Raw genomic sequence first — 21,906 nt, forward strand, 5'->3', positions numbered from 1 at the left:
TTGAGAAATGATGTTAAATGAGATAAAATTAAATTAGGGTCGAAATATCACTGTTCTTAATTTTAATTCTTAAATATGTTAATTATCTATCGTATTATTTGCAAATGTCCATTGGTAAGAATCTCATCGTTTATTTATCAATATTTGCGGGGGAAAGGGAAGCCCACGGCATGCAAAAAGTTTGAAAAATGAAAGTGATATTTAAATTAGTTCTTACAGCGATGCCATCACATAACGATTACAATGTAAAAGACGATTATAAAAAAAAAAATCACATAATTCTGGTTCTGTTAAAAGAAGAGGCTTGCATACGAAGACACGAAGTCAAATTCTTCAACTATCATGAGCCGAAATTCCGGGTCGCGGATTCACCTCAAAACAAGTCACAAAACCATAGCCACAAGCTATTCTTACCTTACTCTCCAAGTCTTAGCTAGCCCAAGGGCTTTTATTTTTATCTCTAAAGTTAGAAAGAAAAAAAAAGCATTTCGATGCAACATTCGCTACCCTTTATTTTCAGTGTAGAAAATCTTCATCATCATGTCTAAACCAAATGGAGTTGTGGCTGCATTTATGCTCCTTTTGTTTTTAACCTCTGTTGTTTCGCCCAAGTTGGTAGTTTTTGGTTCATCTGCTCACGATGATGAGGATCATGAGCACGGCTTCAAGAGACCCGATCCTCTGCGTTTCAAGTACTATAGTGGAGGTTACAATGTTACAAACAAGCACTACTGGGCTGTAAGTTACTTGAATAGGCAATTCATTTTTTGCATGTCTCAAGCATAAATTGTGCCCCCCGTCCCACTCCCACTCACATGTAAAAATCTAAAACTTCACACTTTACATGTCTCAATTCATCAAGTGGGGATTAAAGTTATCAACTTGTGGAATCTGAAACTTAGAATTGATCATTAAGCGAAGTGTTCCTCTTTTAATGATGTTTCAGTCTGCGGCATTTACAGGAGTCCATGGATATGCAATAGCTGCGATCTGGGCGCTATCCGGGCTGGGGTTTGGCCTTTTCGTGAGGCTGAAGAGTCCAGGGAGTGGCTTTTTCTCAGATTCTGATTGTTGCTATGTCGTGATGTTCCTTTTGGTCATCTTGTTTACCGTTTTCACCATGTAAGTACCATTGTTGCATTACATGCAGGAACTGTCGTGAATTTCAATTCTCAGTCCAAGTCCAACACGGGAACGATAATTTTGTAATGGGGGTTTTGAACTCATCAAATTATAATTTGTGCAATATTGTGTATGTACTTTTCAATTCCAGAGTCGCTACAGGCTTCGTCCTCAAACAAAACCAAAGCTCCTTACAAAGGACCAATAAGTTAAAGAACACCATCCTCGAAGCAGGACAAGAGATGTGTAGTACCATCCAAAGAGTGATCAACAACATGACATTAATACAATCTCAATTGCTGAAGTATGATAAACAGACATCCCTCCTCTTGAATGTCACAATCCGTAGACTTGGAAACGAATCGCAAACCATCCAAAATTTTGTTCATAAAAATGGTCACTCCATTGAAAACGGCGTCCATGCTTCGTAAGCAGCATCTTGCTCTTTTTCCCGTAGTCAAGTTACTAGAAATTTATTCATTTCCTTACATATAGAAATCAATAATAATAATTATTATTATTTTGATGTGGCACAGGCAAGCATCACATGTTGTGATTCTAAGCATCAACTTGATCTCGGTGGTCGCAGCAATTGGTAATAAACTTCATCATACGCGAACTAGCCCTTGACATATGGTGTTAGAGACTAATGGTTATTTGCTGCTTTGGCTCAGTTCTGCTCCTGTTGCACTGGCATCACGGATTCATCACGTAAGTCAATTTTGCATGTGTCCCACCCACGGTCATTTTCCTCAGCTCAATTAAATTAACTCGGTAAAAGCCTTAATTTTCTGACCATTTTTTCGGGTAAAATTCCAGTATAATTATCCTCTGCTGGATCTTAACTACTCTGTGCTGGGTTTTGACAGGCTTTGATTTCTTCCTGCATAAGTGAGTTAGTACATAGTTAGTTAGTTTGAACTTGAAGCTGTAACTCCAAATCCGTATGTAATTAATTTGTTAAATTCTCACACGGCAATACAGTTTTGCAGAAGACACATGCTCAGCTTTTGAGGATTTTGAGCAGAATCCCCAAAATAACAGTCTGAGCGTCATATTACCTTGCATGAATTCAACACATTCAGATGAAGTATTATCAAACATAGGCTACATTATTCATAAGTTCATAAGCGAGGTACTACGTAGGAGTTCATTTATTCACTTCATTCGTTTACATATACCCTTGCAGAGGCTGCAATGCGTGCCTATAGATTTATGCGTGTGTTGTTTTTGCAGATCAACAAAACTATAGATCGTGTGTATTTGTCATTCGGATTACATCAACAAGTTGACGGTCTATTCGGATCTGGGAAGATATGTGACCCTTTCTCAGCTGGTAATTGCACATATGTGCCAGAAAAATGCGCCAAGGATGACATTCAAATTGGTGAATTACCCAACGTAAGCAAACGATTTCATGAACTGATCATTTATGATAGCAAAGGCAAACTTACTTTTGGCAGAAAATTCCATTGTAGGTTCTTTCGGGATTCACCTGCTACGGGGAGAATTCTATTAAAAATTGCCTGAGACAAGGAAAATTTATCCCCCAGAATGCTTATGACAAAGCTAGGGCTTACAGTGAATCGGTGCAGGGCATGCTAGACATTTATCCTGACTTGCAAAGCTTGACAAATTGCACAATCGTGAAGACCACATTTGCTGAAGTTGCCGTGAACCAATGCACATCATTTAAGTTTTCGATTCGATTGCTATGGTCATGGATGCTGTCTCTTTCTATTTTTATGGTGGCTTTGATAATTTCTTGGGTGGCAAGAGCTTGGCAAGATAAGGGAAGACACTTTTCCAGATGCTCCATCATCCCCAATCCCCCAGATAGATTATAGATCATAAATTACAACTTAACATTTTAAATGTACATTGCGAAATCCTTCCAGAGTTTTCATCCGGCCTCGGTAAGAGCTAAAATAACAGGCTTATACTACTTATATATTAGAATCTTATTTTTTATTTGAGATTAGAGGATTTTTAAAGATTTTGTACTGTATATGTTAGTTTTAGTGTGTAAGTAGAATTTAACTGCTTTTATATTTTTATATACTAATCATCAATTTATTTTTTTTATTTATGAGAATAATATAATATAAATCTACTAATACTATAATTACAATTTCGCGAGACTCATGTTCATATGATCCATTTAAATTTAATTTAAAATTTAATATAATTTTATCAATATTACAAATAAAAATTTGTCGAAACATACAGTTCGTTTGAAACCCAATCGGAAAATCATAACACAATTATGATTTTTTTCATTTTGAATGGTTTAGGCATCATTTTGTGCGAACTGTAATGAAGCTATTTATTTGTGATGCTCAAATTTGGTCAACTAATCACAAAATTTAGATGCCCATCTGTGTCAACGGGACGCACCTACCTTCATATCTTTGAATGGCAGCAACACCTACTACCCATTATGCGAATAGATCACATAAATGGGACGGTTTTCATTAAATAGCAGCAAATTTAAGGAAGTGATCGGTCTAAAGGATTACATTTATTACACCGTGTTTTTTTTTTTTTTTCTTTAACAAATATGACTAAACAGCTTGCACCTTTTATTGCACCTTTGATTATAAGGAAATGAACCACATCATATAATACATTTTCTATTTCAAGAGCTCAAGATTACAAGCCATTATTGGGCACTAATATACATATATATATTTTAGATGATTATTGGGCACTGATATATGTTCCACTTTATTTGTTGTTCACTTGTTTGAATTATTGGTTGGTTATTATATTATTAAAATGGATTAAAATTTTAATATCTTGCTCGAAAAAGAAATTATTAATGTGTGATTTGTTACATAGTTACTGTCACTTGTGTAAGAAGCATTGACTGCACCCGAACTTTAAAAAAAGTTAACTGTCAAAATGTCATTGGATACTGTTAATTTAGTAACTTCTTAACAAAGAACGAAGGCAGACTCGTTCGTTCATTCATTCATTAATTAAGCGCACTCACATGCCGTAGCCATATCCATGGGACACCTCAAACTCAAAGTCTAACAAAGCAGGCAGCACAACTCAAAGAGATTAAATTAAGCAAGGCCAAGTTTTGTTCGTTAGGGAGTCACAATCATCATTTTCAGATCCGGTTGGAGTTGGAAACAAAACCAACCCAGCAAGCAACTTCCCTTGTAGTTCATAGTTATTGAGTTACCAAGCTTGAGCCTTGAGCTGGGATACGATTTTATTGTTTTGATAACTGATATAATTATATTACTTCTTTTCAAGTTTCAACTTTGAAAAGGAGTTTTAGAAGAAAAACCCATGTCTGGAAATTATGTTCAACTCATGTTTCGCGTGCTGTCAGGTAAGTTTTTTTTTCACTTTGCTCTGTCTTTTGTCTTATTTATTTATTCCTTTTGAACGTTTTAAGTATGGGTGTTTTGATTTTTTATTTTTTTTCTGCTTTGAGGGTTTAAGCTGTGTAAGTGGATCTGCTATGCGAGATTGAGCAATTGGTACTATTGTTAATTGAAGTTGGTATTGAGACGGATATGATTGTTTGATGATTGATTATCGATAGCTGGTTTTTCTCATGTTGAAGTGATAAAAATAATAATAATAAATAATAAAATGCCCCGCTTTTCTTTATTTATAGATAAACGTGTAAAACTAACTTCATTGTCCAATATTTAGGAAGTTTTTGTGGTAACAGACACTGGATTTATTGTTTTTATATTGATCTTTTTTTTTTTCCCCACTGGCTTTAATGTTTATGAGTAAGCATGAAGCTGGGATTGAATTTAATTCTCTTCCCATTTTGAATTTTTGGCAATTTTTTAACTAAATCATGAAGTTAATAACCCGGTATATTTCATTTTATCCACCAATGATCCTGTATGGCAATCATGAAAGAGCGCAATTTGAGAAATTTAGGGGATTTTTTACAATCAAATCAGTTATATGAAATTCTTTATCATGATATTGCTCAAAGTTTCTGAAAATGATAGCTTTTTGACCAAATAGAGATTAGCATGGTTGTGACTTATGTTTGGTCGGGTTTATTATCTCCGTAGGTTGCATTTTCTTAATTGCAGCATTATCTTGGGGATAAAAAGGAAGAGAAAAATGAGGATGAGGAACAAATACAAAAAACCAACCACTTTCCCTTGCAATGCAGGGAGCAAATGTTCAGTGTCTATCATATTGTGGATCTTGGCGGGATTTCTTCTTCTGCTTCACTTCTTCTCCCTTGTTAGTCATAAAGATGGGACAAGCGGAGAAATCGAATTGCACATCAGTCATAACCCATCATTCCGTGAACTAGTAGAGGTAGAAGAGGAGAATATTCAGATTCCCCCACCTAGGGGAAAACGATCACCACGTGCTGCTAAACGAAGACCTAAGCGGACAACCACACTGATTGATGAATTTCTTGATGAGAATTCACAACTTCGGCATGTCTTCTTCCCTGATATGAAAACTGCTATAGATCCAATGAAGGATAATGGGAACGATAGCTTCTATTACTACCCCGGCAGGATTTGGTTGGATACCGAGGGAGCGCCCATTCAAGCTCACGGAGGAGGTATATTATATGATGAGAGGTCGCGCACATATTTTTGGTATGGAGAGTACAAAGATGGACCCACCTACCATGCTCACAAGAAGGCAGCAGCACGAGTTAGTTTTCTTCTTAAATTGATTGTCATATTTGAATAAAGCATGTTGCTAATTACTAGGATCACCTTCCTATGGAGACACTTCACATTGCTTATGTCTCTCACCACGTTTCTTGCTTTTATCGTTCACTAGGTTCTTATTGCATGCATTTGGAAAAAGAGCTTATGCAAATTTATAGAACTAGCGTGTGTGTGTGTTTGTGTGTGTCTATATATTTTTTATTTTTTATTATTATTATTTTCAGAAATTTCATATGATTGGTATCTCATCTAGGATTTTATTTGCCTTTAGATATGTCTGGTTTCTCATATTGGGATTTTCTTCTTTTGTGGATCTTAGGTGTTGAGGACAGGGGTTTTTAGTTACTTACTGGGTTAAAAAAGGGGGCCATCATTTTAATGAAATCAGTTTTATTTCGTAGGACAAGATATTGGTATTGCATATAGTATTGAGGCATCTGCAATACTGGTGTTTTAGGCATTTTCTAGCTTCCATGTTGGAAATTCCTGTAGGGTGCAGTTGCTATATACTTCTCTGGAACTTTATTCTGGAAGAGCTATTTGTCCTCTTTGTGCTTGTCTCACTTTTTCTTAATATTTAATAGATAACTTAGAGAGAGAGACAGATTACTTGGGATTTGGTCCTATTATTGAGTTGTGGCTTTCTTTTTCAGAAATAAGTAATAATGAAATATTCTTTGGAATAATACTTCCAGCAAATTAGTAAGTTTCATCAAATGCCATTGCTGGATGTTAATACTCTCAACGTACATGAGATTTCAGCTTAATAATTTCTTTGTTATGAGAATAGTTCCACTTATGTACATGGTCGGAGTATTTTCTTTTTCTCATGAATCACTCATCTCTGATGTGGTGCAAATTTTCAAATTGTTGACTTTCTTTTGTGCTCAGATGTGAGGCCAACAGCTGCACTACACCATGAGCGTTGATACGTAGGAGTTAGAGGTGTAGAGATTGAGGATGCGTGAATGCCTCAGTAAAACTGTAAATTAAAGCATGAGATTTAGCACCCGATAGTATACCCCTGTACATTTTCTTAACGACATTTCCTATCTATTTTGTTGAACATGCTTTCACCCATGACACAGACCCTCTTCTTGCTGCTATAGTTGTCTTTAACATTATGTTTAGCTCAATTAAAAGTGGTATCAGGTGTGAGACTTCACATAGAAATTCATGAAGATACAGAATTAAGAATATAGACCATTTTGATCCTATTCTGCTACTAAGAATCTGTTATGTCATTTTGTCGTGTCATGCCTTCACATGCACTGGTGACTTAGCTATATTGCCTTACCATTTCATGTCATCATAGTCCCTGATTTCAGTATCTATAGGACGGATAGTTCACTTTTCACTGTTTACTTCAAATCTAGCTTGCTATTTCCAAGAATTTTTTCATTGAATTGTTGAATCCTTAATCCAGGTTGACATCATAGGAGTTGGTTGCTATTCCTCTAAGGACATGTGGACGTGGAAAAATGAGGGCATTGTGTTGGCAGCAGAAGAGACGAATGAGACACATGATCTCTACAAATTAAACGTGCTTGAGCGGCCTAAAGTTATTTACAATGACAGAACTGGAAAGTATGTAATGTGGATGCATATTGATGATTGCAACTACACTAAAGCTGCTGTTGGTGTCGCCATTAGCGATTACCCAACTGGTCCATTTGATTATCTTTATAGCAAGCGGCCTCATGGATTTGACAGCAGAGACATGACGATCTTCAAAGACGATGATGGTGTGGCATATCTTGTCTATTCTTCTGAGGACAATAGTGAACTTCACATTGGACCGTTAACCTCGGATTATCTGGATGTCTCAAATGTTGTGAGACGGATTCTTGTGGGACAACACCGGGAAGCCCCGGCTCTATTTAAGCACCTGGGCACATACTACATGGTCACCTCTGGTTGCACTGGATGGGCGCCAAACGAAGCACTGGTGCATGCAGCCGAGTCAATCATGGGGCCATGGGAGGCTATGGGAAACCCATGCATTGGTGGGAACAAAGTGTTTCGGCTTACAACATTTTTTGCACAAAGCACGTATGTGATTCCTTTGGCAGGGCTTCCAGGTTTGTATATTTTCATGGCAGATCGGTGGAATCCTGCTGACTTGAGGGAATCGAGATACATATGGTTACCGTTGATAGTTAGAGGGCCAGCTGATCGGCCACTTGAGTATAATTTTGGGTTCCCTTTATGGTCAAGAGTATCAATTTACTGGCATAAAAAGTGGAGACTTCCTTCCAGATGGAGCGGTTAATATGATTTTACGTCCTTTTTCTAAATGATTTTAGTGTATCATATTCATATATCGAGGCTCTTGATTATTCTCTCACTGGTCCTATTTGTTGCGTTTCCATTTCAAAAGCTTTTGGCGTTTGGCTCACACGGCAACAATACCGAGTTCAATGTTCAGTCTTTGAGCACGGCCAGTGAACCTATACATTGTTTGTTTATGTGATGGATGTTAATACTAGTTTTGAGGAGGATGGAGTGTTTATGGAGTAGATAATGAAAAGAAATCTCATTTCTGGAGAAGTTTTAGCAAATAATGTAACTATTACTTTCAATAGTTTTTATGTGAGATCTTTCAAGCTAGAAAATAGATTCACTACATTTGTAATTTGAATTTTCAAAATCTACGCGTATAATTATAGTTATATAATATGCATATGCCATAACAAAAGTTATCTATGACTGTTTTACCGTGCTGTGTTATTTTGTATTGGTGAATTTATATTGGTGATGCATTAGTTAAAATACAAATTATGTATCCCAGTTGTGTAAAGGCTTGTTTTTTAAACGTCTAAAGTTTAGAATTTTATTAATTTCACACTTTTTAAAAAACATACTCTTTTTTTTTGGTAACTTATGTGTTAGATATTTACATTTGAGTAAAAAATGTACACTTTTGTGTTTTTTTTTTAAAATCAAAATAGAAAAAGATCTGAATAAAAAATAAATATCGTATTTCTAAAATATTACTACTAAAAATGCTTATTTCCTAAACTATAAAGTTAGTGCTCTTTTTTTTTTTTTAATTCTGAAATATAAAGATATATGTGACAAACAAATCATGTTTGAGTTTTTTTATTTATAAAAATAAATGAGTGGTCTGATATTTTTTTAAAAAAAATGTAATCTAAACATTTATATTCAAACTCATTCAAATTTGAGGGAAAAAAAACCAAAAATAAAAACAGAGATTACGTGGGTATTCACTTCTCTTTTTACTATTTTCCCACAGTTGGGTTTTGCCGATTGTTTAAGATGGGCGAGATCAAGCACTGCTCAATTGGGCCAAGATGTAGCGAGGCCCAGAAAGAGGGCCTAAGGCCTGTGTGTAGTGGACATATATATATATATATATATATATATATATATATATAAACCAAAGAAAGAAGCCTAACTAAGCCAAAGAAGGAGCAATGGGCCAATCCTGACCCGTTCTTTATCTGAAGAAAAAAGGACGAAAAAGAAATTGTCCAGATGACAAGAAAAAATAATTCAATAAATGAAAGCCATATTAAAAAGCTTAAAAAAGGAGCGGCCATGAAAAGAAGTTTGGCATGTTAACGTGGAGGGGGCAAGTCTTATCAAAAGATTAAGGTGTGAAGTGTGAACCCTAAAAAGCAGTTCCCACTTCGATTTTCTTTTCTTTTTTCTGTGGGCCAAAAAGTACCCACCGCTTAACCTCATTAGGGTATGCTTGAGACATTTCAAATGACCATAAAAATTAAAAAGTGCTCCATGCTTTGATATATTTTGTGTGCAACGCGAGTTTGAAGTGCGCTGGTACAAAATTATATATATCAGTTGCTAAGAATTCAGTGAATATTGTGCAAGTGAATTTCAGCTTTAAATCTACGTCATTAGACGAAATATGAGGAAGAGCTACGAAATTTATTGTCAAAATTTTAAGTCACAAGTTAATGTTTAGTTGAAAGTTTCCAACCCTTTATAATTTTTAGTTAATTAAAAGACACACAATTTAAGATAGAAAAGAAAGAATTGAAGTGTTTGCTTACCATTTTCAAATAAAAAATTGCAGTTCAAATGGCTTTACAGCTTTTAGGCGAAAGATGTTTCCACAAAAAGCATGCAGCTCCAAACTCAACCAACATCACCACAGTGGAAGAAATAGGAGGAGTTTATTTTAGGGGGCATCAATGATAGGGGCTGTGTGGGCCATCGATAGATTATAAGCTTAAAAGCACGAAAGAAGAGAAAGTGCAAGCATACACATCAATACAGCATGCTGCCCACTACAACACTTGTACCACTAATGGCTAAACACGTTTTCACAAAGATTCCCCCAAACGCAACCCACTTCCGAGCAGCCGTCCTAAGATTCTAAGTCTCCCCCACAACTAGAAAACGACCCTCTCGTAGTTTATTTAGTTTGGTTGGACCTATCGATTATTGGAATTCAAATTCACCCTCCTTTCAATTAGCTCTAAATAATTAATTAATTAATTAAAAAAAAAAAAAAAACCATCGACCTGATATCACCTTAATTTGTTACACCAAATATACACCAACTAACCCATTTTAGTTTTGGACCTACTTATATTAAAAGTTCACAAAAAAACAAGAGAACAATTTTATTTGAAGCTAATGCCGAGTCACCAACCATACATCTAAATAGCTTAGAAATTAATAACTCTATTTGGTTTTGAGTATATCTTGAAGTTCAGTAGTGCTTTTTTGTCTCTATTGTGGGATAAGCGTGGAGACAATTGAGTGAGCCATTGCTTGGTCAAATATTGAATGTCTTATAATAGCTATTGAGTTGATTAGTTGAAGAAATTAATTTATAAAGAAAAGAAAAGGAAAGAAAAATATCTCCTCTCAGTTGGTAATGACCAACGACCTAGCCTATTCATTATTCAATGGAAGGTTAAAGACGTGGATTGAGCATATATATTAACCAATTTTTCTTGAAAGAAATGAAAATTTAAAATTAATCACAAAATGGTAACAAGGGGCCGAGTTAATGAAAACCAATTTAATTACTTGCATTAGCCCTATTGAAATCAAGCAAATCCTTCCTTAATTGCAAATTCCTCTATCATCAATTTGTTCCTGATCTCCTAGTAATTAAATTAACACACCCAATTACAATCCGCAGTCCTCAAATCCTCATTCCATGCATGCACGTGCGAAATAATCAATCACGGCCTCCATGCACTCGCCCAAACGACCGTGTGATCTTTCCAGGACAAGAAAATTCCAGCGTCGGGACACTGTGCCATTGACCAGCCTTCCTTGTACCTCCTTAACAAGGCGCGTACATCATCACACACCTCATCACTGAACATAAATGGGCTAAACCCCGCCCCATGCAACCGTCCGCACCAGCGCGTGGCCGTCTCCCTCCTCTCCGTTGACTCGGACGGTTGGCAGGCCACCAGGTCAACGATCGCCCGTCCCGCTGCCCTCTCCAGCATCAATCTTTCATTGCTTGTTTTTGTGAAACTGTCATCCAATGACTCAAAATAAACCCTAAACCACCTTAAACATTCTTGAAAACCCTTAACGAATTCAACCCCATCAATCCCCACATCGAGATCAACTTCTTCTTCAACAACAGTTATTATCCTCGGTTGCAAGCTTCTCAAATTCGATATCAGAACGTCCCTGCGATCATCAACTGCTGCGATCGTATGTAAAGCACCGATACAGTTTATAGCTAGCGCTTCATCGCTTCTGACATCGAGTTCGGTTAAATTGAGGTCACAGAAGTCACCAACATGGTGAATGACATTGAATTCAAAAGGGACCCCCATTAGCCTAGCAAATTTTTCCATCCTGTTACCTATTTCTTTCATCACTTTTTGCACCGCGGCTAAGCCTCCAGCTCCGGAGCCACCGACAGGTTTGCTAGTTACTACAGTGGTGAGCCTCAGATGTGGGGTGTCGTCAGTGCGGGTGGCGAGGGCTTCAAGCAAAGTAGGCCATTGTGTGCAATACGTGTTGCTGATGTCAACAATATGTAACTTGCTTTCCCCTTCAAAAGCTTCCATAATTGCACCATTACAAGCAACGTGACCAAAAGTTGTCCAAGGGCTCACCTCTTGGAACTTCAACACCATCTTTCTCGTGGACTCAAAAGAGCAAGTCTTATCCGAGGCAGATGATAAAGTCCGGTAACACCGCTCGCCCGAATCGGTCATGCGACCGAACAAGGCTTGGAGAAAGTAAGAAGACAGCTTCTGGTCGGTGTCGCCGTAAGGCGAGCTGAGCTCATTGAGCATCCACATCAACTGCTGAACGCGGGCGCTGTTTTTATCAGCACTAGCGCGTGCAGTTTCGATGAGTAAGTCGGTAGCCCAGTTGGCTGAGAATTCGAAAGAGAAGTCAAGAGTGGGGTCAAAATTGGGTTGATGTGGGGGAGTGCTGCTAGTGGTGGTGGTGGTGGCGGTGGTGGTGGGAGTGGAGTGGTGGGGTTGGTGATAAGGGTAGTAGTGTTGTTTGGAAGAAGACGAGGAGAAGTCTTCTTCATCCATGAAAAAGTTGAAGCATTCTTCTTCCTCGGCTGTCTGGTAGTGATTGTTTTGTTTTGAAGATCTAGAGCTGCTTGATGTTCTGCTTGAGTTGAAAGATTGATCGGGTTGGAGATTCACTAGTCTAAACAAAGTATCCATTTAACTTGAAGAGACCCCGCATCAATGAAGCTTATTTTGGATATACTGGAGTTTGCATGTTGGGTTTGTTTTGTGGAAGGGAGTTTTGAGTTTTTAACAGTGGGAATTGGGACAGAGAAATGATTAAAGGAGGATCCTAAAAATTGGATTTTATTAAGCATTGGCACTGATAATAATAATAATAATAATAATAACAATAATATATTAACACGGGGGAGATTGAGCTATGGGGACCTACAATAAGTCTAGTAAAAATGAGTTTTCTTTTTTGTGTAATCGATGAGTAATGCAGTGAGGTTGCGTTTCTCCTTCTTTTCTAGTGCTCTGCTTTTTGGGGTTCCTCCTTTTTTTTTTTTTTTTTATAATTATCTTAAAGAAGATTACATTGGGGGTGTAATTGATTCTTATATAGGTTTCTCGGTTGAATTAGAAGGTCTCATATTGAACTAACCCTCGGTTTAGAAATAGAATTCTTCCTAACAAAAGATGAAAGAGAGAGTGAAATAATATTAATAAGATTGGGAGATGATATAAAGTGAATGGATGGATTAGCTTTTTATATTTTTATATATTTTGAAAAAAAAAAGGAATAGTGGGTTGGCTTTTGAATGTTATAAAGAGGAGTAAGAAAGTGAATGTTATAATAATAATGGGTTGTAGTGGGAGCAGGCGTGCCAAATGGGTTTTTGGATGAAGAGAGAGACAGCAAAGAGTAGTAAAGCTGCCGGCCTGCATCATCATATCATCAAACCCACCACCACCCATCACCCCCAACACAACTCATTCACCATTCCTTGCCTCCTAATCCCTTTCCAAACTCTGCACATAACTTTTTCCTTTTCTATATATACTAGTTATTTACTCTAACCCCTGTTACCCCATACATGAATTTGTCACATATATAATAATGCTCTTTTCTAATACCAAAATGTACCTTTCCCTAAGTTCTAGGGCATGCTCTTCAACTTTTTTTTTTCTTTTTTCCATTTTCCCCCTCATCCCATTTTCATATGATACGATATGGTTATTTATGAACGCACTGTCACTAATATATACTCCATGCGCTCGACCGAAAGAAACTAGACCATTTCTCTAGATGCTTCAGGTTTATAAATATAGCTTTCTTCCATGCCTCACCACCCACTTGACTACATGACTCTTTTAACTTATCTTCCTGGTTAACTTGGTTCATTATGATTGCACCACCAGCCCACTATAAGGTTTCGTTGTCTCTATTCTCTTGTCATTCAGCTCAATCTTAATTCTTTCTATGCACAAAATCCATATTTGATTTGTCCTATTATGTATAGGCCTACTACTTATTCACTGTCGTATTGAGTCAGCCTAAGCCTATCCCTCTTGTAAGATTTTAAATCAACGGTCAAGATTTGATATCGCTTGGGTTGAATATGATTCTCTAGCTATAGCTTCTAGTGATCAATTTTCCATTTATTCCTCCTTCATTTGTCGAGTTTGGTAACATAATTCGTTCGCAGTTTCCGGATATCGTCATCGGGTTTCTCCATCAATCATTAGGAGAATTCCATGTTTGGACTCCTTGTCCCTTTGTTGTTGAGAATTGATTTAAGGTAGTTTTTTTCTCGGAAACTAACATCACACGACATTGCAGGTACAGAAGAGTAGGGAATCATATGTGCAATCTTGCAATTCAAAACTTGTTGTGAATGAAAGGTCAATTTGAGTCACTCAGTTCCCAAAGAAATTTTCTCAAGAAATATATTCCTTTGAATGGTTCCAATTCCTCTGGAAATTAACAACTATATTATTTGGTCATTCCATTCTAGTTCTTTAATTATTAAATATCACCTCCTCTCTTCATGCTGTTAATTAGTTGAATTTCATAATTATTAAAATACTAAAACACGATAAGACATAGACATTCTAAGGCTTAAATTAAGGAACGATCAATGGTTGTTGCCGCGTGGGTCCTTTCTTGGCTTCATTCCCTTTCAAGATTATTGCATCAAACGTCTGCGTCAGATGAAATGTCATTGCCTTAACCATAATATAATATTTGGAAACGGCTTACAAAAAAAATATGCGTTTACGACTGGTTCGGTGGGTTAATATTTTCATCTATGATCTATCATAATATATAGACTTGATAAATTATTACAAAATCATTATCGATTGATAAGAGAAACAACAGCTTCATATCACTTTAAAAATGGTAATTGTGGGGTTTACTTAAACCAGACAAAATGTTCATATTCATCATCAGAACAACATACTTTCTTCAAGGTTTCTTCGTCTCTTTTTTCTTTAAATAATATATTTCCCCCCTTTCTCTTCACGTCTTCTTGATACCACACCTGCGGAATGAAAATAACGTTTGCAGTGGACCATAAATAGATCGAGCGGAAGATTTAAAAAAAAAAAAAAAACCCTGATCATGAATGATGCCATAATGCCGATGGACAAAAGGCCCCTACCTCTACGTGTATACGAACTTTTCTTTGCGACCAACCTTTTTTCTTTTATCAGATTAATTATACTTTTTCTCCATTAATGACGCTGTAAGAGGCCCTACATGTAAGATTAATTAGAGTAGTTTACCTAACTGTTCTATAATTAATTAATTAATTAATTAATTATCACCAGAAATGAGTTTTGTCTTCTCAGCTTTCGACATGACATCTAGAACTAATTAAACTCAGTTCATAAGTTGCATATGGTGTTGGGAAAATTTTTGGTTGAAAATATTTATATTTGTTTACTTACAATACAAATGATTGGCTTTTGGTTGAAACACAAACATGAATGTTTGCACACAAAAATATAATCAAGACTTTGTGATAAACGTGAGTCACATGATTCTTGAATACTACTGGCACTAGCCCACCCGGTTGATCCTTAAATCTTTAAACTCTAAAAGCCATTCCATTCGAGAACCTTTTTCTTCGTTGTCAAAATCAGATGTTTTCATGCAAAGTGGTCCACATGCTCCATTTAAAGCTATGTTGCATGATGCTCTTGGCAGCCATATATAGTTTTTGGGAGCGATTATATTCCTTTTTTCATGGATGCTTCCAAAGAGCGTCAGCATGGCGCAGCTTGTGCGTCACCAAAAATATATACACACTCAGTCACTCCGCTCCGGTGAATGCCAAACTGGCCTGTTTTTATGTTTACGCTCCTGCAACTTGATTGTGTCATCTTCTGCTCCTTTTTTTATGCACGCAGAACAGGGAACAAGAAAGTTGGTGGACAACTGGATAAGTGGATATGGTCATATTGCCCCTCAGAAAAAACACAATAAGAATCAAGAATTCTCTGCCTGTACTGCTGGAAGAAGTTCATAATCAATCACATCTTATACTTGTCTTACCAAGCAAACCAAGATGCTCTTCAGAATTGTAAATCTTCTCCAATAAAAGTAAAAAGAGAGAATTGGTGGTTAGCATATAAAGCTATACTAGCACTTGGATCTTAATTATACACTATTTTTTAATTGACGCTCGACTCTAGAGCTAACTCATTTCACCAGAGGATGAATGAAATGTACACCTGAAAATTGGAAGGGAAAAAAAAAAAAAGGAGCACACATTGAAGTAAGAGAACCCTGAGCCTAGGTCTCTGAATAAAGAAACTGATAGGACAGACATTATCAATTATATAACCAGCTGGAAGCCAGAAGCCTAAAGTACAAACCACTGTTCTTAAAGAAAGTGGTCAAAACCGTTCAGTTAGTACATCCTGTAAACTGCAGGTAAAAGGAGAGAATAGCTAGAAGCCTACCAAGTCCAGAAAACAAGAGAAACTGATTAGGAAGCAGTAATTAGTACTTGAGGAAGAGGAGAAAAGAGAGACTCTTTTTCAAAAAAATCTACATTTATTAGAATTCAGAAAAACTTGAAACAAACTCTGACCATGCATCCCGTAATCATTGTACATACTACTATGAATACACATGCAGCTGTATTTTTATGTTTCCTTTCTTGGTCTATTCTTCTCACTGAAAAGAATACAATTACAATGATGGCACCTACCAGCTCAAAAGCATTTTTCATCACTGTCCACAAATTATGGTAAAAGATTTGGGAATTTTCACCAGCCAGAAAAATCTTTGAATTCACCTGCCGAAACTCCTACTTTCCTTTTTTTGGCAGTTGCAATGGCAGTCAATCCACCGTCATCAGCAGCAGAATCAATGGGTGCACTCCTAGCTTTCAGGTACTTTCCAACCCCTCCACCACCAACAGCTCCAGCTTGTGTTCCTGTACCTGGATTGCTATACCATGACCCAACCTTATCCTGAAATGTAAAGAAACATAAAACAGATAATATTTTGGCAAACCAAAATTTGGAAAAAGAGAAAATAAAATGTCAAAAGGATCCAGAAGCTAACTTTATCTTCATCCTCAGCATTTTTCTCATCTTTGGCCTTCTCTTCCTCTTCTTCTTCATCTGGTTCTGAGTAAGGATTGACAAACACTGTTACACCGGTTATCTTAATCTCCTCCTGCACAGATGAGAGAAAAAGAACATATAAGTAAGGTACAGGAGTGCAGTAGGTTAATTATAGTTTCTAATAAACGTCGAATAAGCTGAAATCTATATACGTTCCAGCAAGAACTTCAAATAAAACAAATGGATATTTGCAAACAGAACTTCATAAAATATCACGAACTTCATATGTATATATTACACATACCAATTCTGCTCTGATGACACTATTGGTGCTGAACTTTCCAAATTTATTACCAAATGATTTTTTAATTTTTAATCACTATTCTTGCCTACATACAATGCAGAATGCATAAATACAGGCCTTGCTTGAGTAGAAGATAACATAGCAGAAAATACACATTATATCTAGAATCAGACGTTTGGACAACCATTAAACTGGAAAATCTGAAGCAAAAATAGTTTGCTGCAGATTCAATGTCTACGATTTCGAAAAGAAGGATACTTAACACAGAGACTCACCAGAGGTCGATCATTTTCATCAACAGGAACTTTCTCCATAGCTGCCAGTGTAGTCAAACCACCAACAACTCCGCCAAAAACTGTATGTTTGTAGTTTAAATGAGTCGCAGACTTGTACAGGATGAAAAACTGGGAACCATTTGTGTGAGGACCGCTATTAGCCATACTAACAACACCCCTTCCAGAGTGAAGCAACTTGGAGTTTACTTCATCTTTAAAGGGCTTCCCCCATATAGATTCGCCACCTCTTCCTGTACCAGTAGGATCGCCACCTTGAATTATAAAATTCCTACAGAGGTGGATAAAAGCACCTTATCGATTTCAGTGATGCTGATAGACCAACTAAAATGTAATTTACGTTGAACTATAATCAAGTAGCTGTCACACTACCTTATGCTTCTATGAAAAGCCACTCCATTATAATAGCCACGTTCACAGAGTGTGATGAAATTCTCACATGATCTGGGAGTTATATCACAGTGCAGCTCAATATTCAAATCACCATGTGTTGTATGCAGCTGCACATAACCTTTCTTTTTGGGATTTTTCTCAACTTTGATATACTCAAATTCATTTGTGGTGACAGGATCATATGCCGTAGATGTGAAGGATCGTGAAGCAGCACCAGTAGTATAACGACTCTTTACCTGGAACAAAAATTCAGGTCAAATCTACACTATTGCTTATCATTGTTTTTGATAACTTTAACCTACTGCTGTGTCACAGTAGTGATATCGCATTGACAAGTATGACCCGGAGATGAAAATAACTGCCATAAAACAGAGGCATTACTTTCTAACAGGCAATTGATTGCATAAAACATTAAAATGACCAGATAAGCTTGACATTCTAAGATGGTTATAGCAATCTATTCAGCCAAAATACACGAATGACTTGGAAGGTCAACTAACATATGGCAATAAGGATTGATGCTTAAAGAACTCTTTAGATTGTCCCAAATCATACTTCAGCGATTAACCATCCCACCATTTCGTTGAATTATCATGTTGATGAGTAACTATTGCTAAATATTAAAGTATTTCGAGCTTAATCATGTTAGAATCTAAGTTACAAGTTAAGAGAAAAACATATCATCATCTATAACTGAGGTAAAAACATAACTAGTGGGAGTAAATGCATTTGATGTAATCTCCTAAAACTACACTTCTAGAAAGTAGGCTTTGGGAAGGAGGGATGGAAAACTGAACTTCAGCTATTGTGTTGTGTCAAAGATATCAATATCAGCGAATTACTAACCAGTTTTGCATTCACAGGTGTCCTCTCACCAGCCATGTGCATGGCTATACGAGCAGCTGTTTTATCACTGGATGCAGTTTTTGCAGCAGAAGCACTTCTACCATGAACTGAAGCAGATGCTGCATCAACAATACTGAAAGCCTTGGTGGCTTTAGCCTCTCCATTTGCATCTGATTTGGAATTCTCTTCAATGCGCGATCTTGCTGCTAAAATGGCAGCAAGGGCTGCAGCCCTTTCTTTTTGGGCCTTGCTGCCACCTCCCCCAAGAAGTGCAGTTTCTTGTCCTTTTTCAGTACCAAGCTCCTGCAGCATCTGCTTGATATCCCCAGCAACATTTATGTTATAAGTAGGATCTGACTCCATTTTTCTTAGTTCTGGAAAATGGAAACTAACATCAGAATCAGGAAGAGGGCAGGAAAATCTATAACTGACCTTACAATAGAGGCAAATACTATGTCTCACCTTCATCATCAACTTTCAGACCCTTTTTAACATGATCAAATTCCAGTGTAACCTTGGTGTCAAGTGCATTAGGATTCTGCAACAAACGCCACCCAACCAGATAACAACCTCATTAATTGGCAATTTTATGCTAGAAAAACCCATTGACATTTGATCAACATGGCTAAACAGGGTATGTCCTCCACTGCTAATTACCTGAATTGTTATAAGATCTTCCTTTGTGAATGGTTCATCAGTTAGGAGCTCTTTCCAGTTCTTAGTCTTGATGTTTAACTCTTTAATTGCCTATTAGACAAGAGAACATGGATGACAGATTTATTTACCTACTATATACACAGAACTGAAAGAACAACCCATGAAGATTATAATAAGGCAAGGAACAGACCTCAAAGCAGAACACATTCCCTGTAGTCTTCACAGCAACAATGTGTGTAAATTCAGTAAAAACTTTATTTAGCACAGGGCAATGATACTCTCCTGCAGAGAAAGGGAAAATCTTCACCAATAGATTACCTAGCTCCAAAGCTAAACATAATTACATAACAGTATGCTCTAGTCCCTCAAATGAGTTGTCGGTCAACAATCACCTTCAAATCCGTGACTCAAAAGCCAGTGCACATCTAAAGAACAGTTTGTGAAAGCATTAATTTAGAAAAAATAATAATAAAAAAATTATGCTTTTTTTTAAGCCAAATTCAGATGAAAATGTAAGCTCATAAGAAAGCTTAACTAAAATGAACAGTTCCAAAAAATTAAAAAACACTAATGTCATAACTCATAGGTTAGCACAAGCAAATAGCCTATGTAATACACAAAAGATAACTACTGTCAGATTAGGAAATACTATTCAAGCTACTAGTAGCACAAACTATCTACTAAGGTAAGTATCTTCCTGAAGAAAGCCAATACATGTCACAATTAAGAGCTACGCATCAACATACTTGAGTGGAACTCAAACTCAACTTCATCAAATTAATTTCTTGGATCCACATGTAATCACGTAGCATTCACAAATTATGCTTAAAGATTTTAACTAAAGAATATAAACTGTACAATGAACTATAAGTTTATAAGGCCAAAAAATAAAAAATAAAAAAAATTTCCAAACCTTCAGCATTCTTGTGGAAAGTGAGTGGTATTAAATCCTCAAGCTTCAGCGGAGTCCCAGTAACTGGATGTTTCCCATACTTTCTAATATAAGGAGTTATACTCCTGCAAGCACGCAGAATAACAAAATAAATAAAATTTTCTATTAAACCAAAATCACTCACAATAATTACACTTATCTCCAAAATAAAACAAATACTGACATCAACTCGAATACGCTGCCGTCAGCGGTACACACGGGATCCTCGAATGGCGTAAATGTAAGGCTGCATCAGGAACATCCAATGAAGCATAAATTACAATCAATTATATGCAACAAAGTTAGAAAGAGAGTAAGGCGTACGCGCAGCAGTAGAAGGGTAGACGTTTGAACGGGGTACGGACTTCTTTGGATTTGGCGCCGCCCCATTCGGTGGCCCACTCCGTTTTTGTTATGAACATTCGATCTTTGCTATGCTGTTTCTTCCCCATCTTTATTCCAGCTCACAAATAGCTAATAAGATACTTTTTTTTATCGAATTAGGGTTCAAACTGCAGGCTTTTTCTGGAGGAAATAACAGAAAGCGATTTGATATTTTCCCCCACTCTTTTTGGAGTTTGCTTCTTCTATTTGAAGGAGATTTGAGCGTTTGAGATTGAGAATTGAGGCGGTGAACTAGCCGGCCACCGCTGACGCTGGTTGCAAGAGGTGAAATCGAAATTCTGCGTTTTGTCAAGTGCGGCCCGACCCAGATAGCGATACGAAAGGAGTAGGCTTGCTTCTTTAAGGCCCAAAATTAATGTGCTCTGAAACTTCGCTTGGGCTAGCCCACTCGGGTGAGTTTTTTTAAAAATAAAAGATTTTGACTTTTTAACACTTTAGAGTGTTAAGAGAAATTTGATCAAACAGGTGTTGGACGAGACGTTAGTGATCAGATGGGAAGTCGAAGCAGTAGCAGCAGCGGGGAGGAAGATGGGCCCGCCGAGTGGAGGGAAGCCGTAGAGTCAATCGCTGCCACCACCACTTTTGGTATCGATAATGGCTCAACAACAACAGCCAAATCCGTTGCCCATTCAGCTTCAAACATAGAGTATGGTTATGAAAATGACCAGCAACACAAACCCCACAAGCTCAAACACTACCATATTAAGGTCATTGATCATTTTCTTAAAACTTTATTTTTAACTTTTTCGTTTAGAACTGATTCCATATATGTACTGTTGGTAGCTTATTCTTGAAATGAAGCATTAATCGAATCTGGTCGTTATATGTACTTCTATCGTTGAATACAAAATAATGAATTAATCAAATGAAAGCGGAAAAAAATGAATAGCTTAGGAAGCTTATAATTATTATTTCAATGACTCAGTTTGTGCAGTAAATAAAAAACTTCATGACAGGCACAAAAGCTTCTGGATGAAATCTTAGACAAGAGTTTAGAGATGACGAGGGACGTTCCTGTACCTGATAATGATCAGGTGATAAATGAAGGCGTTCTTCAATTATTCAAACATTCTCCACCTGGGATAGTATTTGATCATATAGGTATATTGATATTCTTCACATGCTTCCAATGTATTTACTTGCAAATAAGAGCACTTGGTTATGATTCAAATATTGATGTTGGGTTCGTGTAAATTAGTTTAGTTGTTTATTGGTATGCAGCATTCAACCCACCAATCTCTTA

The 21,906-nt window shown here is 36.8% G+C and overlaps 5 protein-coding genes across 7 annotated transcripts in view; 3 read left to right on the top strand and 2 right to left on the bottom strand.

Annotated features, from left to right (window-relative positions):
• The first annotated feature begins 540 nt into the window (after positions 1 to 540).
• LOC18036111 lies at positions 541 to 3,026 on the top strand. The gene is made up of 8 exons (XM_024180429.1): positions 541 to 738; positions 947 to 1,122; positions 1,274 to 1,549; positions 1,659 to 1,717; positions 1,797 to 1,833; positions 2,107 to 2,257; positions 2,359 to 2,523; positions 2,601 to 3,026. Exons 1-8 carry the CDS (start codon positions 541 to 543, stop codon positions 2,967 to 2,969), a joined length of 1,431 nt encoding a protein of 476 aa, XP_024036197.1. The 3' UTR covers positions 2,970 to 3,026.
• A 1,024-nt stretch (positions 3,027 to 4,050) lies between these two features.
• On the top strand, positions 4,051 to 8,476 carry LOC18037410. Of its 2 annotated transcripts, none has more exons than XM_006426053.2 (3): positions 4,051 to 4,468; positions 5,178 to 5,784; positions 7,231 to 8,476. In XM_006426053.2, the coding sequence occupies exons 2-3, from the start codon at positions 5,230 to 5,232 to the stop codon at positions 8,074 to 8,076; spliced, it is 1,401 nt and encodes a 466-aa protein (XP_006426116.1). In that variant the 5' UTR covers positions 4,051 to 4,468; positions 5,178 to 5,229; the 3' UTR covers positions 8,077 to 8,476. The 2 variants fall into 2 exon arrangements, with proteins under 2 accessions (XP_006426116.1, XP_006426114.1); XM_006426051.2 differs by having other exon boundaries at positions 5,282 to 5,784.
• A 2,337-nt stretch (positions 8,477 to 10,813) lies between these two features.
• On the bottom strand, positions 10,814 to 12,806 carry LOC18037577 (protein SHORT-ROOT). The gene has a single exon (XM_006426054.2). The coding sequence runs from the start codon at positions 12,461 to 12,463 to the stop codon at positions 10,991 to 10,993; it is 1,473 nt and encodes a 490-aa protein (XP_006426117.1). The 5' UTR covers positions 12,464 to 12,806; the 3' UTR covers positions 10,814 to 10,990.
• A 3,499-nt stretch (positions 12,807 to 16,305) lies between these two features.
• LOC18037640 (peptidyl-prolyl cis-trans isomerase CYP65) lies at positions 16,306 to 20,923 on the bottom strand. 2 transcript variants are annotated; one of them, XM_024180482.1, is made up of 12 exons: positions 20,583 to 20,923; positions 20,443 to 20,505; positions 20,241 to 20,344; positions 19,720 to 19,752; positions 19,518 to 19,609; positions 19,328 to 19,417; positions 19,133 to 19,208; positions 18,671 to 19,044; positions 17,804 to 18,060; positions 17,414 to 17,702; positions 16,833 to 16,946; positions 16,306 to 16,738 (listed from the first exon to the last, which is right to left on the bottom strand). In XM_024180482.1, the coding sequence occupies exons 1-12, from the start codon at positions 20,708 to 20,710 to the stop codon at positions 16,532 to 16,534; spliced, it is 1,827 nt and encodes a 608-aa protein (XP_024036250.1). In that variant the 5' UTR covers positions 20,711 to 20,923; the 3' UTR covers positions 16,306 to 16,531. The 2 variants fall into 2 exon arrangements, with proteins under 2 accessions (XP_024036250.1, XP_006426118.1); XM_006426055.2 differs by lacking the exon at positions 19,720 to 19,752 and having other exon boundaries at positions 16,307 to 16,738.
• Positions 20,924 to 21,018: 95 nt separating this feature from the next.
• The window catches only part of LOC18037368, a 2,024-nt gene continuing 1,136 nt past the window's right edge, over positions 21,019 to 21,906 (top strand). Inside the window, exons 1-3 of the mRNA XM_006426058.2 lie at positions 21,019 to 21,055; positions 21,129 to 21,370; positions 21,620 to 21,764. Coding sequence (XP_006426121.2) covers positions 21,019 to 21,055; positions 21,129 to 21,370; positions 21,620 to 21,764 — 424 coding nt within the window. The remainder of the gene's footprint in view (positions 21,056 to 21,128; positions 21,371 to 21,619; positions 21,765 to 21,906) is intronic.

Source organism: Citrus clementina, unplaced genomic scaffold (genome assembly GCF_000493195.1).
Source record: "Citrus clementina cultivar Clemenules unplaced genomic scaffold, Citrus_clementina_v1.0 scaffold_7, whole genome shotgun sequence".
Taxonomy (NCBI): domain Eukaryota; kingdom Viridiplantae; phylum Streptophyta; class Magnoliopsida; order Sapindales; family Rutaceae; genus Citrus; species Citrus x clementina.

Excerpts from the sequence above, each read along its gene's own strand:
- LOC18036111 (XM_024180429.1), top strand. The coding sequence starts at position 541 with ATGTCTAAACCAAATGGAGTTGTGGCTGCATTTATGCTCCTTTTGTTT. Across the intron at positions 1,834-2,106 it reads TGGCATCACGGATTCATCAC|TTTTGCAGAAGACACATGCT; the intron begins GTAAGTCAATTT and ends ACGGCAATACAG. Across the intron at positions 2,524-2,600 it reads AAATTGGTGAATTACCCAAC|GTTCTTTCGGGATTCACCTG; the intron begins GTAAGCAAACGA and ends ATTCCATTGTAG.
- LOC18037410 (XM_006426053.2), top strand. The coding sequence starts at position 5,230 with ATGAGGATGAGGAACAAATACAAAAAACCAACCACTTTCCCTTGCAAT. Across the intron at positions 5,785-7,230 it reads ACAAGAAGGCAGCAGCACGA|GTTGACATCATAGGAGTTGG; the intron begins GTTAGTTTTCTT and ends TCCTTAATCCAG.
- LOC18037577 (XM_006426054.2), bottom strand. The coding sequence starts at position 12,463 with ATGGATACTTTGTTTAGACTAGTGAATCTCCAACCCGATCAATCTTTC.
- LOC18037640 (XM_024180482.1), bottom strand. The coding sequence starts at position 20,710 with ATGGGGAAGAAACAGCATAGCAAAGATCGAATGTTCATAACAAAAACG. Across the intron at positions 19,753-20,240 it reads TTTCCACAAGAATGCTGAAG|ATGTGCACTGGCTTTTGAGT; the intron begins GTTTGGAAATTT and ends ACTGTTCTTTAG. Across the intron at positions 19,045-19,132 it reads TCTGAAAGTTGATGATGAAG|AACTAAGAAAAATGGAGTCA; the intron begins GTGAGACATAGT and ends TCCATTTTCCAG.